Source organism: Muscardinus avellanarius (assembly GCF_963383645.1).
Source record: "Muscardinus avellanarius genome assembly, chromosome: 12".
Taxonomy (NCBI): domain Eukaryota; kingdom Metazoa; phylum Chordata; class Mammalia; order Rodentia; family Gliridae; genus Muscardinus; species Muscardinus avellanarius.
This window is the reverse complement of record NC_137798.1, coordinates 62,739,397-62,762,764: the sequence shown is the minus strand read 5'-3', so window position 1 is coordinate 62,762,764 and position 23,368 is coordinate 62,739,397. Positions and strand designations below refer to the sequence as shown.

At 38.9% G+C, this 23,368-nt stretch overlaps 1 protein-coding gene across 1 annotated transcript in view; it reads left to right on the top strand.

Annotated features, from left to right (window-relative positions):
- The window catches only part of SLC35F4 (solute carrier family 35 member F4), a gene marked incomplete at both ends in the record, with an annotated part of 238,701 nt that extends 232,586 nt beyond the window's left edge, over nt 1-6,115 (top strand). The window contains 2 exons of the mRNA XM_080708177.1: nt 472-561; nt 5,874-6,115. Coding sequence (XP_080564303.1) covers nt 472-561; nt 5,874-6,115 — 332 coding nt within the window. The remainder of the gene's footprint in view (nt 1-471; nt 562-5,873) is intronic.
- Between the last annotated feature and the right edge of the window lie 17,253 nt (nt 6,116-23,368).

The window sequence follows — 23,368 nt, the reverse complement described above, 5'->3', positions numbered from 1 at the left end:
ATGCTGACCTCGGAGCAGGAAAATAGCATAACTGCCACTGGGTATATTTTCTTTTGAATAGTAACTTTAGAGCCTTTTAATTGCCCAGGCATATGGCACAATATAGCAAAGTAACAAAGATAATATGCCAAACTTGAAGTGGTCATTTGTTTTCAACCTCTGGCCAACCCCAGCCTGCTTTTATACTGATAATAAAAAGTGCAGTGAATTACTGTACCTCTTTGCATTTGATTCATTCCCCCATGGCCAGCCAATTGGCAAGAGGTCATATAAATGGGATGGCAGAGGAGGATAAAAAGTAATGACTAATTCAGGTGAGATATGCATGTATCCATCTCCAAAATTAGAGGATTCATTGACCAAAGGTGCAGGCACTTGAGATGGCACATTACAAAAAACATTTTTTTTTTACATGAAAGAGAAAAGAAGCCAGTACATTAATGCTCCTTTATCCCATCCTTTGTTTTACAGCCTTCAACATCCTGGTGAATGTCGGGGTGGTGCTGACATACCCAATCCTAATCTCTATTGGGACAGTGCTCAGCGTTCCTGGAAATGCAGGTACTACTACAATTTGGCTTGCACGGGTTCTGACTGCCATAAAAAGTCTCCTGTCTGTGCTTGCTTTATTCTTTGGCTTGTTTCTCTTAGTGATTGCGAACTATGTCCCTTGCCTCAGAAGATGTTTTTAAATATCATGAAGGTGGCAGACAACAGGATAACTATGCAGCAGATTTTAAATTTGTAGCTATGAAAACACTGTTTTTACTTGGTCGTGCTTTTAGAATTAAATACCAAATGTATCATTTGGGCTTCATGTAATCTCCCTGACAACCTAATTTTGTGGTATTTTTAGAGGAAGTCCTATGGAAACAAAAGGCATCCCAACATAGGACTCTGAAGTAAACATCACTAATGAAAGTGCAGGAAATGTTCAGGGTGTTGGCTCTCATCAGACTATCCATGGGGAGCTGCGGAAGCTTCCTCCAGGCACAGAGCAGGTGGCCCTCCAGGAAAAGCAATTTGACTCACTTCAGAGGCATGAAAAGTTATTTTTCTGGAATAATCTTTCTAGTGAAACCCATCAGTGAATCTGGTAGTACTAACAAGTTATCTGGGTGATGTTCAGTCCTGCCAGCTTTAAATTTCTAATTCCAAACCTTGGATAGCTATCTTTCTTTCCTTCAGGACAATCATCATGTATTTATTGAGCACATACTATGTGATTAGGACTATAAACAAGGCATAAAAGTTACATTATTGTTCCTTTAAGAAACTTGTGACTAGATTTGTAAAAGGAAACCAACACACACAAAACAACTGGGAACTCTACACTGTAATTTATTGTTAAATGTCAAATTGTGAGAGACAGACTCCAAGGATTATAAGATAATCAGAGGAAAGAAATATCAGAGAGAAGTTAAGTTGTCAGAAAAATCTCATTCTTTTAATCTACCTATTCATTCATTCAACAAATAACTTCTAAGCATTTAGTGTATTCCAGAAACTGTGTTAACACTAGTAATAGATTCTGAATAAGGTATGGTCCCTGCCCTCAGGACCATGTAACACAGAGGGAGACAAAAGAAACTGAGTAATTAAAATGTGGAGAAACTACTGCTTTTATTTAGTGAATGCTCTGAGTGCACAGAGGAGGGGCATCTGAGAGCTTCCTGAGAAAAGCCTAAATTAGGCAGAGGTGTAACAGAGGGGTTAGCTGGATGGAGGAGGATATAAGAAGGGAAGGGCATCTCATGCAAAAAATGACAGGACACACATGACAAATAATTCCACTTCTAGGGATATATCCCCCCCAAATGGAAAACAGGGATTTAAAAATATTCTTGTACATAAATTTTCTAAGCAGCACTATTCACAATAGCCCAAAGGTGGAAATACCAAAATGTTCAACAGATGAATGAAAAAAGAGATTATGATGCATGCAATGGAATATTATTCTGTCATAATAATAAAGTATTTACATATGCTGCAATGTGACTGAACCTTGAAATCATTGGCTAAATGGAAGAAGACAGTCTAAAGAGTCACAATAGTGGTTCTCCTTATACAAAATATTCATAATAGGTAAATTCATTGAAAACATTGTCAGGGGCTAGGGAGTGGAGGGTAAGGAGCTGGGTACAGGCTTTTGTTTCTGTGTTGTTGTTGTCATTGATTTTTAAGTGATAGAGTTTTGGAACATCGTATAAGGGTAATGGTGAACAACCAATCTCCATTACCACAAAATCAGCGCCTTTCATAGCCAGAAAACACCATCGCCAGAGAAACAAAAAAATCACCAGGCCCCAGAGAGAAAGCGGGCTAAGAACAGAGCTCAGAGCCACAGAGGAGATACACCGGCTTCACGCCCGAGGACGCGGCAGCAGCGCCATATTGCCGGCAGCAGCAGCAAATTCACCGGACAGCTACAGCAAGCCGAGGTGAGCCGCTGCGGAACAGCCAGGCGGGATTTCTCGCCGCAGGTAAAATCTAAAGCTCCCAGTGGCTGAGCTCAGCACATGCTGCAGGGATTCAGAGTGGAAATCAAAACCAAGAAGAAATACGCCAGCCTCATGGCCAAGGGCATAGCAGCGGCACCATATTGCCACCGGTGGCAGCAGCAGAGAATTCACCGAATCCAGTACAGCTACATCTGCGTACTCAAAAACAGTGAGTCAAATTGCAGGCCACAGAAGAGAAATCCCAGTACTATACTCCCTGGGACTTGACCCAGTGGGGGAGGGGCGGTGGCAGAGATATCACACCATAGGAAAACGTGCAACCTGGCACCCCCCACAGTCTAAAGCAGCCTCTATCGACTCTCTGGGTCGGAGACTCTGTGATACAACCCAGTAAAGGAGTAGTGGGGTCTGAGATACTACTGACTCGAGATCCAGAAAACCTTAAGCGAAGTCATAGTGACCCAAGGGAAGAACCCAGAGAAGGCACAAACTTCCGAAATCATGGGAAAGAGGAATAATACTGGAGCAATGAATGTCCACAACCCCACAACATCAGAATCCGATAAAACAGAAAATCAGAGATTTTTAGAAGATCAAATCAGGAAAATAACTGTAGAAATAATAGAGGTGCTTCAAAAAGAACCCAGAGAGAGCCAAAAAGAGATAAAGGATGCAATTAATGAAGTAAAGGCCTCAATTCAAAGCACAAACAACCGATTAGAACACATGGAGAACAGAATCTCGCTCTTAGAAGATGATCATTCCAAAAATGAATGCATAGTTTCTAGTCTAGGAAAAAATATCCGACAGCAGGAATCTGATATTGTAGAAATATGGGCCCATTTTAAGAGAGCTAACCTAAGAATAATTGGAATAGAGGAGGGAAAAGAAAGTGAAACCAAAGGGATCAACAATCTCTTCAAGGAAGTAATAGCAGAAAATTTTCCAAACATAGAGCAAGAGGTTGATACACAGGTCCAGGAAACTTATAGAACTCCCTTTAGACAGGATCAGAGAAGAGGATCCCCACGCCACATCATTGTCAAAATGACCAATGTGGAAGCCAAGCAGAGAATCTTAAAGGCAACAAAAGCAAAGGGCCAAGTGACATTCAGAGGCAAACCAATTAGAATCACTCCAGACTTCCCAAACCAAGTCATGAGAGCCAGAAGGGCTTGGAGTAACATATTCCAAACTCTGAAAGAAAACAACTTCCAGCCAAAAATTTTCTACCCAGCAAAACTTTCTATCAAATTAGATGGAGAAATAAGAAGCTTCCATGACAAACAGAAACTGAAGGAATTTATGTCTTCAAAACCAGCGCTAGAGAAAATACTCAAAGAGATTAACTACAAAGAAGAAATAGGTAACACACACCAGAACCAGAGAAACAAGATTTTCCATCCAACAGTCAACTAAGATTGGTTATCTGTGGAGATTCATTACTTATGTTAGTCTTTTACCTATCTCTAAATTGTATTGTTTGCCTTTATTGTTGTTAATTTTTAGGATTTCTAGTTGGAATATTAATATACCTTCAGATATAGCATTTGGAAATATTTTATCCCATTCTATTAGTAACTCTTAACTCTGTTTACATTGTCTTTGGATATACAATATTTTTTTATCATTTTTTAGGGAGTTTGTATACTCTTCTGTTGCCTGTGCCATTGAAATCATATCCAAGAAATCACTGCCAATTTCAATGTTGTGAGGTTTTATGACCCAGATTTTCTCCTAAAAGTTTATAGTCTTAAGATTTATATTTAGGTCTTTTATCTATTTTGAGTTAATATTTGTATATGGGATTAGGTAAGGGTCCAACTTTATTCTTTTCCATGTAATTATTATTTTTCAACAATATTTAGTTAAAAGATTATTATTTCCACCACCAAATGTTCGTGGAAACCTTGTCAAAAATAACTTGACAATATAGGGAAGAATTTAGCTCTAGGCTTTTATTTAACTCCAGTGGTTTATATATCTGCCTTTAGAATAGAACTACACTGTTTCAATTATTGTAGCTTTATATGGTTTGAAATCAGAAAATATATATCTTCTAGCTTTGTTCTTTTTCAAGATCGGTTTGGGTATCTAGAGTCCATATTCCATATTAGGATAGATTTTTTTTCTGAAAAATAAATATATAAATATATGATAGTTTCACCTAAAAAATAGAAAAAATAGATTCTCTGGTAAGAAAGAAAGCAAAAAGAAATATTGAAATGTTATCTTTAAGTCATCAAAAGCTTGGTATCAGACAAATGAAACTGTTATGTGAGATTATCATTTTTAATTTTGGATAAATTGCTATAATACTAGATGTCAACCACTAAGCCAAGCATGGGAGGGAGGGATGGGGAGAGGAAGGGATGGGGATTGGGTGGGGGCTGACTGGGCGATGTGTGCATGTATGTCTACAAAAGTTTGTATCCCACTATGATGTATGAATACAGTGCACCAATTAAAAAAAAACGCAAAAAAAGGGTAATGGTATAACAATATGAATGCACAACATGGAACTAAGTTTACTTTAAATGGTTAATTTTACATTTTATGAATTTCACCTCAGTTTGAAATAGAACAGAATGTACAAATACTTAGACATAAAAATGTCTGGTTCTTTTTTACTTTTCTTGGTGCATTGTAGTCTCACATCATAATGTAGTTCAGAGTGGTGGGACAGACATTCATGCACACAGCACTTGATGACTTTAACCCCGCCCCCTGCTCCCTCCCTACTCTTTCCCTTTCCCCAGTAATGATACTGAGATCGGCAATGATAATTCTACAAGTGTGTATAGTGTCAATGGAAGTGTTTGTTTCATTAATCCTCCTTCTCCCCACCACAGCTGTCTCCTAGACCCCCTCCATCACTTTACTTTTTTTTTCTCCATTATCTAAAATCCCTTTTCTATCTCAATTACTCCCTTACTTCTGTATATGAGAGAAAATGTATGACCCTTCACTTTCTGAGACTGGCTAATCCCACTTAACATAATGTTCTCCAGGTCCATCCATTTTTATGAAAACAATTTTTTCTTCTTTATTGCTGAGCAGATTTCCATTGTGTGTATATCTCATAGTTTTGTAACCCAGTATGGATCTTTTGATAAATCTCCAGTGGTCCATTGGAATTGGAGAAAGGTGAAGAGCTGTCGAAGAATAGGGCTAAGAGAAAACTGGGGAGGCCATTAGTCTGGCTGCATAGCACTTGAGCTAAGCCTTGGGGTAAGTGTGATTTAGAGAGAATAAATGAAAATCAATAGAAATATGGGGAAAGGAAACACTAGTTTGAATGAATAAAAAAAACTTTTTGGAAACTTCAAGAAGCAAGACTGAGTTTGGTCACTTGCTAGAGGAACTTAGATATGGTCGTAGAGATGGCTGACATGACTTTTTTTTCCCTAGCTGTGGATCTGCTGAAGCAGGAGGTGATATTCAATGTGGTCCGCCTGGCTGCCACCATCATTATCTGCATTGGGTTCCTGCTGATGCTTCTGCCCGAGGAGTGGGATGAAATCACTCTGAGATTCATCAACAGCCTGAAGGAGAAGAAAGGTGAGGAGCACACAGAGGACATGACTGAGTCCAGCGTCCACCTGCGGAGCAGAAGCAGGGCCAATGGTACAGTGTCCATACCACTGGCATAAAAAGGGGCACGATTGAAATGCACGTGTGTGTATATTCTGTGAATATAACATTTTCTCACTACCTGTACACTCAAATGACAGCATTAACTCTGAATTTGGATAAACCATATGTGAAATAATGCCAACAATAAAAGTTTACATTTATATGCTTATCGAGGAACTGATGTACATAACCATAATAAAATTTTTTATTAAAACATATTTGTCCTTGTTCTATTCTTTCTGTGAGGGGTGGTAATTTCCCACCAAACTCACAAATTTCCTGAAACTACAAGATTCAATTAAAGAACAGATATCACATTTTCCTCAACTGAAACAGAAGCCTTTTCATTCAATCAGAGAAAGTTGTCTAAGAGAAAAATGTGTGAAAATCTGGGTTTTATTTAATTCATTTATTTATATACATATATAAGTACATATTCATATTTATACTCATATATTTTATATCTATATAACCTTTTTTTAAGAGAAATCAAAGATTGAAAATAAGAAAGCTGGAAAGTCATTATAAGAATATCAGCAGAGCATCCTAAAAAAAACAAAACCTAACGCCAGGTGTGGTGGCACACGCTTGTAATCCCAGCGCTTGTGAGGCAGAGACAGGAGGATTGTGCTGGTTTGAAGCCAACTACGCTGGCTTAAGAGACCCTGTTTCCAGATAAAAATATAAAATAGGTCTGGGAGTGTAGCCCGGAGGTAGAGGGCTTCCAGGAACCCCAGTACCGCAAACAAAACAACAACAACAAAAAAACCAAAAAAACAAACAAAAAAAAACAAGACCTACACTAGGACCAAAAGAGATGTAAAGATAGAAAAGACCCACCTGTACTTTGTACTTAACGGTAGTACAAAGCAGAACTCAATTTACCACTGCTATGAGCTAGACATTTGAAAATGGCACAGTGGCTATTGTGAGGACATTGGCCATCTCTAAAGTTTCTTGAAAGAATTGTTTATATTTGCTGTCATTGTGCCTTCAATTTTTATTCACTTTTCAGGTAACTGCTTTGTATTTTCTGTCCCCATCATTCTCCTAGAAGTGACTTTGTTCAAATCACTAGTGTTCTTTTTCTTGCAAAAATCACATTGGTACTTCTCAACTCTTATCATTGTTCTCTCTCAAGCAATTAACACCAATATCCCCATTCCCCCCTAAAATATTCTCTTCAGTTGAACCCCACTGCTCTCTGACAGCTTCTCTGAATTATTCTCCCTGGCTGGTCCTCATCGCCATCACTGTGCTCTGGGTTTAGTTCTTGCCCTTCTCAGTGTCTCACTCCACACTCTCTGGGAACTCTGCTCCTGTGGCTTCAACTGCCATCTGTATAACTTCAAGACTATCTCCAGCTCAGATTTGCTCTTTGAGCTTCAGATCTGGCTATTCTAATGCCCTCTATAGTGTACCTGGATGTCTCCTTATACACACCAAGTACAGCAGAAACAAGTTGAATGTATCATCACTCTGCCCCAGACTTATTCCTCTCCCTTGGTCCTTTGTCTAGGTTAATAGTACCATCATTCACCAGTCCCTGCACATGCCAGAGATTATCATTGACTTCTGCCTCCTTATCCTCCACATCTGTTTAGCTATGGTTCTATATTGTATAATATATCCTGTGAATCCTATTTTTTTAGTTTTTTAAAAATTTGTAAAATTTATATTGGTGCATTGTAGTCAAACATCTTAATGGGGTACAAGATGGTAGAGACATACATGCACACATCACTCATTTAGCTCTTCCCCAATCCCCACTCAGTTCCTTCCCCCATCTCTCCTTCTTATGTTTGCCTTACTGATTGATTTTGATGTTTATGAATGTACATCATGTACATTAGGAAATTATCCTCTTCTCCCCTCCTATACCCTTCAGTTAGGTCACCTTATGTGCTCATCTATGGTTTCTCCTTCATCTAGAGCTTCTCCAATGACCCTTTAATCCCTAGCTTCCCCATATTAGGGAGAGCATCTGATTTTTTTTTTTTTTTACTATTTGTGACTTACTAATTTTACTTAGCATAAAGTTCTCCAGTTCCCTGCAAATGACATAATTTTGTACTTCTTTATGGCTAAGTAAAATTCCACTGTGTACATATCCCATAGTTTTGTAATCCATTCATCTGCTGATGGACATTTTGACTGGTTACATAGTTTGGCAATTGTGCATTGTGCAGCTATGAACACAGACACACATGCGTTAGTTGGGCAGTTTGGTTTCCATTCTTCTGGGTACCCAGAAGTAGTATTACTGGATCATATGGTAAGTTTGTTCCCATTCTTCTGAGGGTCCTCCATACTGTTTTCCAAAGTGGTTGCACTAATTTGCAATCCCCCCAACAATGTTTCAGAGTTCCCACTTCTCCACATCCTCACCATCATTGTTGTTTGTGTTTTTAATGATTGCCATTTTAATTGGAGTTAGGTGAAATCTCAGGGTAGTTTTCATTTGCATCTCTCTGCTAATGATGTTGAGAATTTTTCATATATTTATTGGTCATTTGAATTTCTTCTTTCATGAGGTGTCTATTTAGTTCAATTGCCCATTTTTTAATTGTTATTTGTTTTTGTTTTTTTTTAACTCTGAGTTTCTATTAGGCTTCTATCTGAGGAGTAGGCAAAAATTTTCTCCCATTCTGTTGGCTCTCAGTTGAGGTTCTTGATAGTTTCTTTTGCTGTACAGAAGCTCTTCAGCTTAATGCAATCCCATATGTTGATCCTCCTTTTAATTTCTTGTGCCTTTGGGGCGTTGCTGAAAAAGTTTTTACCTGTGCCTATGTATTGAAGTGTTGGACCTATACCCTCTTCAAGGAGCTGCAAGGTTTCAGGTCTGATCTCCAAGTCTTTGATCCATCATGAATTGACTCTTGTGCAAGGTTAGAGAGTGGGATTTATTTCCATTTTTCTAAATGTGGTTAGCCAGTTCTGCCAACACCATTTGTTGAAGAGGTTATCTCATTTAAGTGTATGTTTTTGGCCCCTTTGTAAAAAAAACAAAACAATTGGTTGTAAGTGTGCACATTTGTGTCTGAGTCTTCTATTCTGCTTCACTGGACTATGTGTCTGTTTTTGTGCCAATACCATACTTTTTTTTTTTACGGTGGCTTTGTAGTATAGTTTGAAGTCAGGTATTGAGATGCCTACTGCCTGGTTCTTGTTGCTGAGAACTACTTTGGCTATTCCGGGATTTTGTTGTTCCAAATGAATTTAAGGACGGATTTTTCTATGTCTGTAAGGAATGACCTTGGTAACTTAATGGGTATTGGGTTGAATCTGTAAATCACTTTTGGAAGAATGGCCATTTTGATAATATTTATTCTGCCTATCCAATAACAAAGAAAATCTTTCCATCTGCTAAGGGCTTCAATTTCTTTTTTCAATATTTTATAATTTTCTTTGTAGAAGTCTTTTACCTCCTTGCTTAGGTTTATTCCTAAGTATTTTATTTTTTTTATAGGATATCCTGAGTGGAAGTGCTTCTTACATTTCTTTTTCAGTGGATTTAAGATTGACATACATGAAAGCTTCTGATTTTTTAAGATTGATTTTTATATCCAGACACTTTGCTAAATTTGTTGATCAGTTGTATAAGCTTTTTGGTTGAGATTTTTGGGTAGAGTATCATGTCATCTGCATATAGGAATAGTTTTATTTCTTCTTTTTCTATTTGTACTCCTTTAATTTTCTTCTTTTGCCTTATTGCTCTGGCTAGAGTCTCAAGTACTACATTGAAAAAAAGGGGTGATAATGAACTTCCTTGTCTTGTTCCTGTTTTTAGGGGAAATTCTCAAAGTTTTCCCCCATTTAATATGATGTTGGCTGTGGATCTATTGTAGATTGTCTTTATGATGTTGAGCTATGTTCCTTCTATTCTGATTCTCTGCAGTGCTTTTAACATAAATGTATGTTGGATTTTGTCAAATGCTTTTTCAGTATCTATTGAAATGATTATGTGATTTTTGTCTTTGGTTCTGTTTATATGATGGATTAAATGGATTGATTTTCATATGTTCAACCAGCTTTGCATCCTTGGAATAAACCATGCTTCATCACGGTGTATAATTTTCTTGATGTGGTTTTGGATGCATGTTGTTAATATTTTGTTTAGCAGTTTTGCATCTAAGTTCATCAACAATATAGGCCTATAGTTTCTTTTCTTGAGCTGTCTTTATTTGGTTTTGGTATTAATGTGATTTTGGCTCTGTAGAATGTATTTGGGAGAGTCCCATTTCTTACTATTTTATGAAATAGATTGAGGAATATTGGGGTTAGCTCTTCTATAAAGGTTTTGTGAAATTCACTTGGGAGACCATCTGGTCCTGGGCTTTTGTTTAATGGTAGGATCTTTATTGCTGCCTCAATCTCTTTGAATGTTATTGGTCAGTTTAAATTTTCTATATTCTTAGTTCAGTTTAGGAAGGTTGTATGTGTCTAGAAATTGTCAATTTCTTCTAAGTTTTCTATTTTGTTGGAGTATAGTTGTTCAAAGTAGTTTCTGATAATCCTCTGGATTTCCACACTGTTGGTGGTAATATCTCCTTTTTCAACTCATTTTAGTAATTTAGTCATTTCTGCTCTGATTTTAGTAATTTCCTGTCTTCTACTGGGTTTGGGGTTAGAATGTTCCTATTTTTCAAGGGCTTTGAGATACATCATTAGGTTATTTTGTGATTTTCTGTTCTTCTTATGTGGGTACTCAGTGCTATAAATTTTGCTCTTATACTATCTTCAGAGTGTCCCAGAGGTTTTAATATGTTGCGTTTCTATTTTCATTTCTTTCTAGGAATTTCTTAATTTCAGCTTTTACTTCTTCTCTGATCCATTCTTTTCTTTTAGCATTGTTGTATTTTTTTCTTCACGTGTTTATATGGTTACTCTGAGTCTTATAGTTTCATTCCATTGTGGTCTGAAAAGAAACTGGGGAGAATGTCACATTTTTTTAAATTTGCTAATACGCACTTTGTGGCCCAGGATGTGGTCTATTTTGGAGAAGGTTCCATGAGCAGCTGAGAAAAATGTAAACTCTGCTGTAGTTGGGTGAAATATTCTGTATGTGTCCAATAGACCCATTTGGTTTATGATGTTCTTTAGGTCTAAGGCATCTGTACTAACCTTTTGGGTTACCTCTGAATGTCACTTGATCTTTTGTTTTTGTTGCCTTTAAGATTTTTTCCTCGTCTTCTATGCTGGTCAGTTTTACTATTATGTGGTGTGGTGAACCTTTTCTCCGATATTGTCTAAAGGGGTTCTATAAGTTTCCTGTGCCTGTGTGTAGACTTTTTTTTTACTATGTTTGATTTTTTTTCTGATATTATTTCTTTGAAAAGATTGTTGATCCCTTTGGTTTCACTTTCTATTCCCTTTTATATGCCTATTATTCTTAGGTTAGCTCTTTTAGGATGGGCCCATATCTCTTCAATGTCCAATTCATGTTGTTGAATTGTTTTTTCTAAATTATATACTATGTGTTTATTTTTGGTGTGATCATCTTCTAAGAGCGAGATTCTATTCTCCATTTCTTCACTTCAATGATTTCATCCTTTATTTCTTTCAGGCTCTCTCTAAATTCTTTTCAGAAATCCAGTATCATTTCTACTGTTAAATTTCTGATTTGTCCTTTTGGCGATCTCTGCAATTCTGTGTTGTCAGGTTCTGTTATTATGGGGTTGTGGGAGCTCATTGCTTCCTTGTTATTCCTCCTTCTCATGATTTCAGAAGTTTGTATCTATTGCTTTTGATAGATTTCTCTTCGTTCATTGGTGTCATCTGGTATATACAAGGGCAAGTTGTGTTGTATTTAATGGTGAAGGTTGAGTGAAAAAGAAAGTACAGTCATAAATGCAAGAAGAGGGTAAAAACACAGATAGTATTGAATAGAATGAGAGCATGAGATTAGTATGGTAGTATATAGTAAGATTAGAGATAGTAAATATGTAGTAGTATTCTAGTAACCAATGTATTTAGTATAGTGATATTAAGTGAATTTAATACAAAAGGAAAAAAGAGAAGGGATGGAGAGAAGAGAGTAGATGAAGGAAGAAGCTTGTAAGAGGGGTGAAGAAGAGAGCAAACAATCAAACACACACAATAATAATAATAATAATAATAATAATAATAATAATAATAACCAAAACAAAATAATACAATCCTACAAATATATGAATACTGAGCAGACTTGGCCTCTGGAGTCTTCCTGGGTCTTTGTGAATTCTCTCAGCCATTTCAGGTTCACGTTCTATAATAGGTTCTTGAGCATGTTTCAAGCACTCTCATTTGCTCTGTAACCTGTAGTAATGATGGCAGTTTATAGTTCTGCTTTTTGGTCTCCTTCAATGATGGCACTCTAGCCTGGTGTCACCCTCTTTTCAGGCACTGATTGCCACCAACACCTTTCCCACTGCAATCCTGGATCTCTGAGCTCTCAAAAAGGACCTGTCTCAAAGACTCAGTCTATGCAGGTGGCCGCTATCGCTGGGGCTGGATCTAGTGTTAAGCACAGGTCTTCACACTTTCCACTGACTTTGAGCCTGAGTCTCTCCCCATCTGCATAGCAGCAGGTGCCACCGGGACCAAACCCAGTGTATATGTAGGATTCTACATTCTCCACAGCTAAGGCTGGGATGGTTTGACTTCTCCCCAGTCACCATGATTGAGTGGTCTGTGGAGGTCTTTAGTGACTCTACTAGGGCTCAGCATCCTGGGGAATGTAGGCCTTTTTATCTGATTGGCCCTGAGTGCTGTCTGTGCCTCTGCTGTGTCTGGCAGCAGACTTACCCCTACCTTAACCAGGATGAACCACAAAGTCTCAAACCCTGAAAGCCTATCACTTGCTGCATGAGTCCCTGCAGCCATGCTGGGTGGTCTCTGGCTGGGATGGCTGGTTCACTTACAGTGTTGTTGAACACCACTCTGGATCTCTATAGGACACAGCGAGCTTGTCAGTCAGTGTTACAAGTCATAGCCAGGGTCCACACAGGAAGAGCAGACCGCCTACAACTCATGAGCTCCAGCCACTTACTTTGTTTCAAGTCATTGGCTTTTTTGCTGGAGCTCTCTGCAGGCCACAGTACCAGCAGTCACAGCTTGGTGAGGCAAGATGGTGCCACTGTGACCCCTTGGATGCGGGCAGGGTACTTTTCTGCTCTCTGATCTGCCTTCTAGCTTTGTTCCTGCTACATTTCAATTCTCGACGCTCTGTTCAAACTTATGCTTTTTTTTTTTTTCTTGTCAAGATACTGCTTTTATGATGATAGAGACTGAGTATCAGCAGGACTGATACGTGCTGCTTTCCTCAGTCACTATCTTTCTGGAAGTCTAGATTCTATTTTTTAACACTGCTTTGTCTATACACTTCTCTACTGTTCCAGGTCTCCATCACCTCTTGCCCTGATTAATACAATAATCTCTTTAATGGTCTCTCTAACTCCTAGCATTTCTCTCTTTCTAATCCCTTTGAGCCCTGCAGAACCGCTTTACTAACACACACACACACACACACACACACACACACACACACACACACACATTATAAATATATATATATATGTTATATAAACTTTGATCATTCTATTAATCTATATAAAATGTTTCAATAGCATCTCACTGTCAACAAAATGAGGGATGAACACCTTGCCATACCATTCAAAGCTCATCACTGGCTGGGCCCCACTAGCCTCTATAGCAGCAATACCTGTCAGTAGTTTCTGTTATGATATAGTCTATACCTGCAGTGTCCTAAATAGTAGCTGCAAGTGGCTACTGAGAACTTTAAATATAATTAGTGCAAAAGAGAAAGTGGATTTCTCATTTCATTTCACTTTAATGTATTTACAATTCATTTTTCATATTAGACAGTACAGCTCAAGGGCCTCATTATTGGACCACACTGCCCTCTGTGGCCCCTTGGAATCTCTGCACTTTCTTGACGCTGTTCTTCTTGCAGTTCTTTAGGCCATGCTATCTTTCTTATACTCTTTTTCTTTTTCAGTACTGGAATAACCCTTATCTAGGCTTCATGATGCTTATTTATTGCTATTTTTCCTGGGAAGTCTTTTCTTATCCCCCAGACTGAACAACATGGCTTCCTCAACAGTCTCTGCTCACCACCATTATGGCACAGGTCACCATCTGTGGCGATTACTGGTATATTGGACTGAGTTTCCAGTAGACCATGAGCTCCTTGAGAACATAAGCTGTGTGCCAGTCGCTGTCACATCCCCCCAGCCTAACACAGATGTTCCATCAACAAATAGATGGGCAGCTCTACACTGGAGATTTCTAGCCACTCTGAACTGCATGAGATTCCGCCATTCCCCAAGATGAGATGGTTACAGGAAGGACTGAAAGGTGTCAAATGTACCATAGCCTTTTTCATATTTCCATTAAATCTCAATGTGTTGAACTGATATAAGCTACTCCTTCCCTGGAAGGCTAGTTAGGACAGACAGCTCTTTACTTTGTGGGAAATTTAATGCAATAAGCCAAGCAGCTATCTTACTATTCTGTTTTTACTCAAGTGACCCTAAAAATGTAGATGAGACCATCATAAGGCACAAGAAAGAAACCCCAAGTCTCACACTCACTGGCTGGATGCCATGGTCAATAAAATCCTTGATATGTTTAGTCTTTGGTTTCTCTATCATTCCCTGAAAAGGCAATGTCAGTCTCCTGGCATAGATAGATGACATAATATTAACTAAAATAACACACTCTTTTTCAACTGTATGACACATTTTAAGCTTTATGAAAAATGGTACAAAGTAAATGTGATGCTAATTCCTAAATATGAATTAATTCATTATCTAAGTGGAGTTCATTTTGACTATTTAAATGCCATGCTGTTACACACATTGCTCATGCCTTGTTTTTAAATTACTGTTAAATAGTCATAATCACTGACTAACTCTCTCCAGCATCTTGCCATTACTTAACATGACATTTAAAATTGCATTTTGACATCTTTAAGAAATGAGTTGTTTTGCTCTTTCTGATGATCATGTTGAAAAATAGAGTCAGCTACTCTGGAAAGCACTAATTCAACCTATGACTGATCACCATAATTAGCTCAGTCTATATTAAGAAAACAATTCCATTATGGTATTCAAAAATTATTAAATTCCATTTTTGGCTTAGAAGTAGGGTACTATATGAGATAGTTATGAGCTGGCCCCTGCTTGACCCCAAAACAGCACTGTCCATGGAACTTTGTGTGATCTCAGAAATATTCTATATCTGTGTTGTGGGAAGGTGGATATGAAAATGTCAAAGAAAGGGTCTCTGCTTATAGGACCTTCCAACCTTTATAAATAAGCTGTCACTTTGACAATGAAAACAACTCAGAAATTTATTTAGTTGAGCATTGGAAAATTGAACTGCTTCCTTTAATGCAGGTAAAGTGATCATAAAATGAAGATAGTCATGCTTTTCCTTGCTACTTCTTATGGCCATCAGGAGAGTCAGATGCAATAATATATTTCAGTCCTGAATAATGAGTGTGCCTGGGTTGTGCCTTGGATGAGCCAGAGTCAGGTCTGTCTGCAGGACACTCAAGGGAGCCAGACAAGTCCCTGCTGGCATAAGGCAGAAGTGGCCCTTTGAGGTTTCTGTCACTCTGCCTTTTTATGCAAACCCAGTTCCTTCCCAGAGTCCCAGGGGCGAGAGCTTGTGTGGGTTGCTGAACAGCCAGCATCGCTCAGGGACTAAGCACCCACATGGCCACCCGACCGGCACTGCTGTGAGGTGCCACTTTGGCAAATTGCTAGCTTCTCTCTGTCCCTGAATTCCATCATCAGCAAAAAGATATTCATAACTCTCATTTGGGATTGTTTAAAACATGACATAAAACAACTTGTGAAGTGTACCACAGACAGACAGGCAGCCAGGAAGCAGAAATCCTGTGAGGATCCCTTTGCCTCCCTCCAGGTCCTGTCCCCAACTTTCACATATGAGTTTGACACCCAGGCCTGTTCTTCACCCCCAAGATCCATTTCATAGCACTGTACCCCAGCAAAGTCACAGCACCTGGGGCTGAGCAGAGAATTTTACCCTCTCCCCAAAGCAGAGAGACAAAGAAGCCAGGCAGGGGGACCTCAGAGGAAGGGAGGGAGGATGTACGCGTCCTTTGTCTGGCTCCCGGGCACTTTGCCTTGCGCCTTTCTTACCCAGTCAGCGGAACTAATTGCCTGACAAAAAGACAGACTAGCAACGTGGGCTTTGAAATTAAAGTCACTTCAACCACGTCCTGATCTCTTCACAAACAGATTATAGGCAAATCAGTGTTGCACATCCAGGCTTCTCACGCCTGTTAGTGGGGTGCAGGAGCCTTGCCAAGATCCAGGGGACGAACAGCTGGGAGAAGGACAAGTTTGCCAGTGATGAAAGAGTGAATGGTGCAACCAGCCAAGCATTAGAATGTTTCTGATACTTTAATTCAAATCCTCTTTCTTCCTTATCTTAAGCCCCTGTCAGAAATACAAAAAGCACCAAGCACAGGCCATGCTGGTTGGTCTGGTGGGCTAGAATAAGAAGTTTTCATTCATTTTCATTCTTCTTCGTTTTTTTTTTTTTTTTTTTTTGTGTGTGTGTGTGTGTGTGTGTGTTACTAGGGATTGAACCCAGGGGCATTCTACCTCTGAGCTACACCCCCCAGCCCTATTTTTTATTCAAAATAAGATCTTGCTAAGTTTCTGAGGGGTTTCACTAAATTGCTGAGACTGGCCATGAATCAGCATCCTCCTATCTCAGCCTCCCAGGTTCTGGGATTACAGGCATGTGCCACCACACCTAGATTTTCTTTTATTTTTTTCTTGAGACAGGATCTCGTTGAGTTGCTTAGAGCCAAAATGCTGAGGCTGGCCATGAATCTGTGATCCTCCTGTCTCGGTCTCCCAAGTACTGAGATTATATGCATGTACAGTGGTGCCTGGTTTATTAATTCTAATTATCTTCATTTGTTTGTCTCTACCTTCAACTCTGTGGCAATTGGAGGTAAAGAACAGGCAGAATCCAGGATATTATGGTGTGGGGTGGCAGGGTCCAAGAACTCAAAGGGCAGAAAGAACCCGCACTTTAAAGCTCTTGCAGACTACTATGCCCCCAGTGTATACCACCAAGCAAAGGCAACCTGTGGAACACAGGAGCACTGTATCTTTATGAAGCTCGAGGAATCTTAAGAGTTTTTAACCTGAGCAGCAGGGACAGGCTTTAGGGACTGTTCCAAGAAAGTCCTGACAGTTTTCAAAATAGTGTAAACTTGGCTGTTCTATCCTGGTGGAATAAATTCCAAGGACTCAGAGGCTGAAAAACCACATTGTCCTAGACATTAGCCACCAGCCATGTGTAGCCCTTGAAACGCGGCAAGCTCCAACTGAAATGTGCTATGTCAAACACATTTGATTTTGAAGGCCTCTTGCAGGAAAAGGAATATAAACTATTTCACCATGAGTTTTATACTCATTACATACTGACAGGAGAGTATTTTAGATACATTGGGTTAAGTAAATGTACTATAAAATTAATTAATTTTAGCTGTTTCCTTTTACTATTCGAATATAGCTACTAGAAAATTTTAAGTTGTGAGTGGCTTTCATTTGTAGCCTTTGTTATATTTCTTTTGGACAGTGGTGCTCTAACAAGTTAATAATAACTTACTTGGACGGTGTTTTAGTCAGTTTGAGCTACTATGATGAAGTATCTTAGACTGGGTGGCTTAAAATGATAGCTGGGCATGGTGGTGCACACCTATAATTCCAGTACTGGGGGAGGGGAGCTAAGACAGGATGATCACGGGTTTGAAAACAGCCTCAGCAATATAGCAGGACCCTCAGCAACCTAATGATATCCTGTTTCAAAACTAAGAATGAAAAAAGCTGGAGGTGTAGCTCAGAGGTAGAATGCCCCTGAGTTCACGTCCCATTGTGACAAAAAGGAAATAAAAGTAAATGATTATTTCTACAATTCCAGAAGCTAGGGAATTCAAGACCAAGGAGGTTCCAGCTTCATGTGCAGCAAGGGTCTGCTTCCTGGCTCCCAAGCCCTGTTGATGTCAACCAAGGACAAGGCTGGCCATGAATCTATAATCCTCCATGCAGGTGGTTCCAATGTATGCACAAGTCTTAAAACCACTAGATTCATGAGTAATAAGCATGAAATAAGTTTGGTAGTTTGGTTTCCATTTTGGTAGATACCCAGAAGTGGCATTGATGGATCATTTGGTAAGTTCATTCCCATTCTTCTGAGGATCTTCCATACTGTTTTCTAAAGTAGTTGCACTAATTTGCAGTCCCACCAATAATGCATTAGAGTTCCCAATCCTCCACATCCTCACCAGCATTTGTTGTTGTTCATGTTTTGAATGATTGCCATTCTAGTTAGAGTTAGGTGAAATCTCAAGGTAGTTTTGATTTGCATCTCTCTGATCGCTAATCATGTTGAATTTTTTCATGCATTTATTGGCCATTTGAATTTCTTCTTTCATTAAGTGTATATTTAATTCCTTTGTCCATTTTTTCATTTTGGTATTTGTTTTTTTAGTACTGAGTTTCTTGAGTTCTCTGTATAGTCTAGATGTTAATTCTATCTGAGGAGTAGGTGGCAAAAATCTTCATTTATTATGTTTGTTCTCAGTTGAGGTTCTTGATAATTTCCTTTGCTGTACAGAAGCTCTTCAGTTTAAAGCAATCCCACATATTGATCTGCCTTTTAGTTTCTTGTGTCTTTGGGGTCTTCTTGATAAAGTTTTTATCTGTGTCTATATGTTGCAGTGTTGGACCTATGCCCTCTTCAAGGAACCTCAAGGTCTTTGGTCTAATTTCCAAGTCTTTGATCCATCTTGAATTGACTCTTGTGCAGGATGAGAAAGTGAATTTATTTCCATTTTTCTGCATATGGTTAACCAGTTTTGCCAACAGCATTTGTTGAACAGACTATCTTTTTTCAGTGTATGTTTTTTGCCTCTTTGTCAAAAATCAATTGGCTGTTAGTGTGAGGATTTGTTTCTGATTCTTCTATTCTGCTCCATTGGTCTATGTTTCTGTTTATGTGCCAGTACCATGCTGTTTTTATTACAATGGCTTTGTAGTGTAGTTTAAAGTCAGGTATTGTAATTACTCCTGCATGGTTTTTGTTGCTAAGAACTACCTTGGCTATTCTGTGCTTTTTGTTGTTCCAAATGAATTTAAGGACTGGCTTTTCTATGTCTGTAAGGAATGACCTTGGTAATTTAATAGGTATTGCATTGAATATGTAGATCACTTTTGGAAGCATGGCCATTTGATGATATTTATTCTGCCTAACCAAACTATGGAACCAGCCAAGATGTCCATCAACAGATGAATGGATTGCAAAACTATGGGATATGTACAAAATGGAATTTTACTCAGCCATAAAGAAAAACACAATTACATCATTTTCAGGGAAATGGATGGAACTGAAGAACATTAGGCTAAGTGATATTAGCCAGTCACAAAAAATAAGAAATCAGATGCTTTCCCTAATATGCAAAAGCCATGGAGAAAATGGGTCATAGGAGGAATTCTGGATGAAGAAGGAGATAATATAGATGAGCAAATAAGGTGACCTGAGGGGATAGGAGGGGAGAAGAGGGAAATTCTCTAATGTTCATGATGTACATTAACAAACATATCAAAGTCAATCACTAAGCCAAACATGAGAAGGAGGGAGGGGGAATGAGGCAAGAATTGGGTAAGGGCTAATTGCATGATGTGTATATGTATGCCTCCACCATCTTGTACTCCATTAAGATGTATGACTAAATGCACCAATAAATAGTTTTAAAAATAAGCATGAAATAAATTTATTTAATCACAAATTGAACTGTCAGGTAGACCAAAACCCTTGCTTTAGCAAGGCTAGTGCAATCTTTCCCTAAGAGATAAACCTATCTGGGGAGCTGAATTTAATGAAAAGGTTGGTTGATGCACATGAAATCAAAGCAAGGAGATCTGATGCAAATTCTTCTCTTTTTAAAATATTTTCATTTCAACTTGCAGTGCCTTAAGAATAGGCTCATCCCTGCTGGACAATAATGAACAGTTAAGAGAAGAATCTGAAGAACCAGACAGTACAGTTGTTCTCACCTTAAGCCAATTACACAGTCCACTAGATGAACTTGTTCTACTAAATAGGAGTTTGATGCTTCCTTGAGCTAAGGACATCAACAAGGAGACAGCATAGATTTGCCAGTGCTTGATTTACTGACACTGGTTATGACCAAAACATTCCACACAGGTACACATGGTACCCTGAGTACTTCCCTTACTTATGGACTTCTTGTTACATTATAATTAAGAGCCCCATTTACCTACATAACTGAAAGTGAGGCACTGGAACTTGATCTCTGCTGAGATGTCTGCTCTTCCTCTGCTTTTGCTTCCTGCTCTACTTCTACATCCTGGGTTCTCCCCAGTCTTAATTGCAGACACAGAGTATCCATCTTTTGTATGTCATTGCTTATGTGATTTATCTACCCACATTCATCCAAAATTTTCACTTTTTATTTTTATTGCATTAACTCCTTTTTATTTGATTTTATTGGTCCATTGTAGTTACACATCATAACAAGGTTCAGTGTGCTAGAAACACACCTACAAATGGCACTTGGTGTGTTTCCCTCTGGATCCCATCCCACTTCCTCTCACTCCCCATACATAATATTGAACTTGGTGTTGATAACTTCATATGTGAACATAGTATTATTTTAATATATTATCTTTCATCTCCTTATCTCCCTCCCACTTTCCTACCTTCCTCCCCAAATCCCCTTCTGCTCCTCTACTAGTATCTCCTCTCATTTATATGAAGTCCCTTTTTTTTTTTTTCTAATTTCTCTCTCACTTCCACATATGAGTAAAAACATGACTCCCTCACTTTCCAAGTCTGGTTAATATCACTAAGCATAATCTCTAGCTTCAACCATTTTCCTGAAAATGACATAATTTTGTTCTTCTTTATGGCTGAGCAAATTCCATTGTGTATATATACCACAGTTTCATAATCTATTTATCTATTGAGGGGCACCTAGACTGGTTCCATAGTTTGGCTATTGTGAATTTTGTTGCTTCTATTTATGGATATCCATGGATTATTATAATATTCTGACTTCGATTCCTTTGGAAAGATCCTGAAGAGTGGTATAGCTGGGTCATGTAGTGGTTCCATTCCTGTATTTTTAGGAACATCCACACAGATCTCCATAGTGGCTGTATTAATTCGCAATCCCACCAACAGTGTCTAAGTGTTCTAATTTCCCCACATCATCACCAGAATTATTATTTGTATTCTTTATAATTGCCATTTTAACTGGAGTTAGATGGAATCTCAGTGTCATTTTGTGGCACTGCAGATGGAACCCATGGGTGTTCTGACTCCAAGCTACACTCCAAGCCTTTTAATTTGAAACAGTCTCTCTAGGTTGCTGAGCGTCTCACTAAGTTGCTGAAGCTGGTCTCGAACCTGTGATCCTTCTGTTTCAGCCCCCCAAGCACTGGGATTACAGACATGTGCCACTATGCCTGACTGTCAATATCATTTTGATTTGCATTTCCTTCTACAGAATCTAATTATGACTATATTTTGACTTTAAATAATTCTCTTTTCTGTCAGCTAACATGAGCACAATTCCCTCCTCTCATATAGAAATTTCCCCTTTGTTCACTAACCTCTACACATGATTATCATCCCTGCACAATGCAGAATGAAGGCTGCAGTGTGTTGTTTCACACTGATCACCCACTACTGGATGACAGCTTCCTCCCGCTGAAAATGTTAGCTCTGTCATTAGAGTCAAGCTAGAATCTGAACCGCTTCCTCCTGGACCAGAAAGAGTTCAACCTTCCATGTGCCACTGTTATGAACTAATCTTGATAATTGTGTTAACTTTTTTCACTTAGCTCTCATGCTCCCAGAAGTCTCTCTGGCACATCTCTATCTCCTCATCACCCTTATCTTCTCTCTCTACATCTACAGCAATATAAAAGTGTTCTAAAGGATTATTTATTTATTTTGCTGTACCGGGGATTGAACCCAAGGGCATTCTACCTCCAAGCTATACCCCCAGCCCTATTCTTTATTTTGGAACAGGGTCTCACTAAGTTGCAGAGGGCCTCACTAAGTAGCTGAGGCTGTGATCCTCCTGTCTCGGTCTCCCAAGTACTGGGATTACATGCATGTGCCACCACGCCCAGCTTCTAATGAATCTTCTAAACAAGAAAAGCTGCTGTTTGATATACTTTGGGAGTTGGTATATTTGAATGGACTATATAATATTTAGAAAACTTTTACATTAAGTCTTCTAAATGAGAACCATATGTTAGGGAGAATGTTTATTTAATGCAAGAAATACATTCCTGATCCATAAAAAAAATGACAGTCCCCCAAAGGGCTCCTGTATTGAAAGCATGTTCCCAGTGCTTCAGAGGTAGGCACAGCTGGAGGAGATGGGTTGATGGGGGATATGGCCTTGGGAACTGTATATGTCCCTAGTCCCCTCCTCTAACTCTTTCTTCTTTCCGGTTTCTGTAGTGTGAACTTGGCATCCCTCTGCCACGTGTCCTGCTGCCCTGATGCTGGCCAGTCACGAACTGAAACCTCTGAGATGATGAGCCTTCTATTTGTTAGAAGTGAACCAATAAGTTCATCCCATACTCCAGGCAGTAGTTGGGGGATTATACAAGGTTATGAATATCAGAGTCAAATATCACCAGGGACATCTTAGAAGCTGCCTTCCACGGTGAAGTTATGACACCTTGTCAAAAGGGGAATACACACACACACACACACACACACACACACACACACACACACCACTATTTCCAGACTCATGGTTTTAAGTGTTGAGAAAGGTGGAAGCCATCATCAAAAAGGTACTAAAACATGTCAGGGTGGGAGAGAATCTTAGACTTTGTCTAACTCAGTCCTCTCACCTTACTTTTGCGAAAACCAAAAGCCAGAGGAGGAAAGAGATCGCCCAAGGTTGCTCGTTAGCTTATAGTCCATCTCTGGCCTGACCCAGTCTGACTCCTGGTCCACTACCAACATTACCTTTCTATCCTATCCTGAACAAGGGCTTTAATTTTCACTAAAGATTCAAAGATGAGAAAGTAGAACAAGATTCTATTGCATATTAACCAGGAAAGTTTCATGCCAGGCAATATAGGTAAAGTATCGTTACCCTAAAAATCCACTCCACTTATAAGATTAAAATACAGGAAAGTGGAGAATTAGGCTAGAGCCCAGAGCAT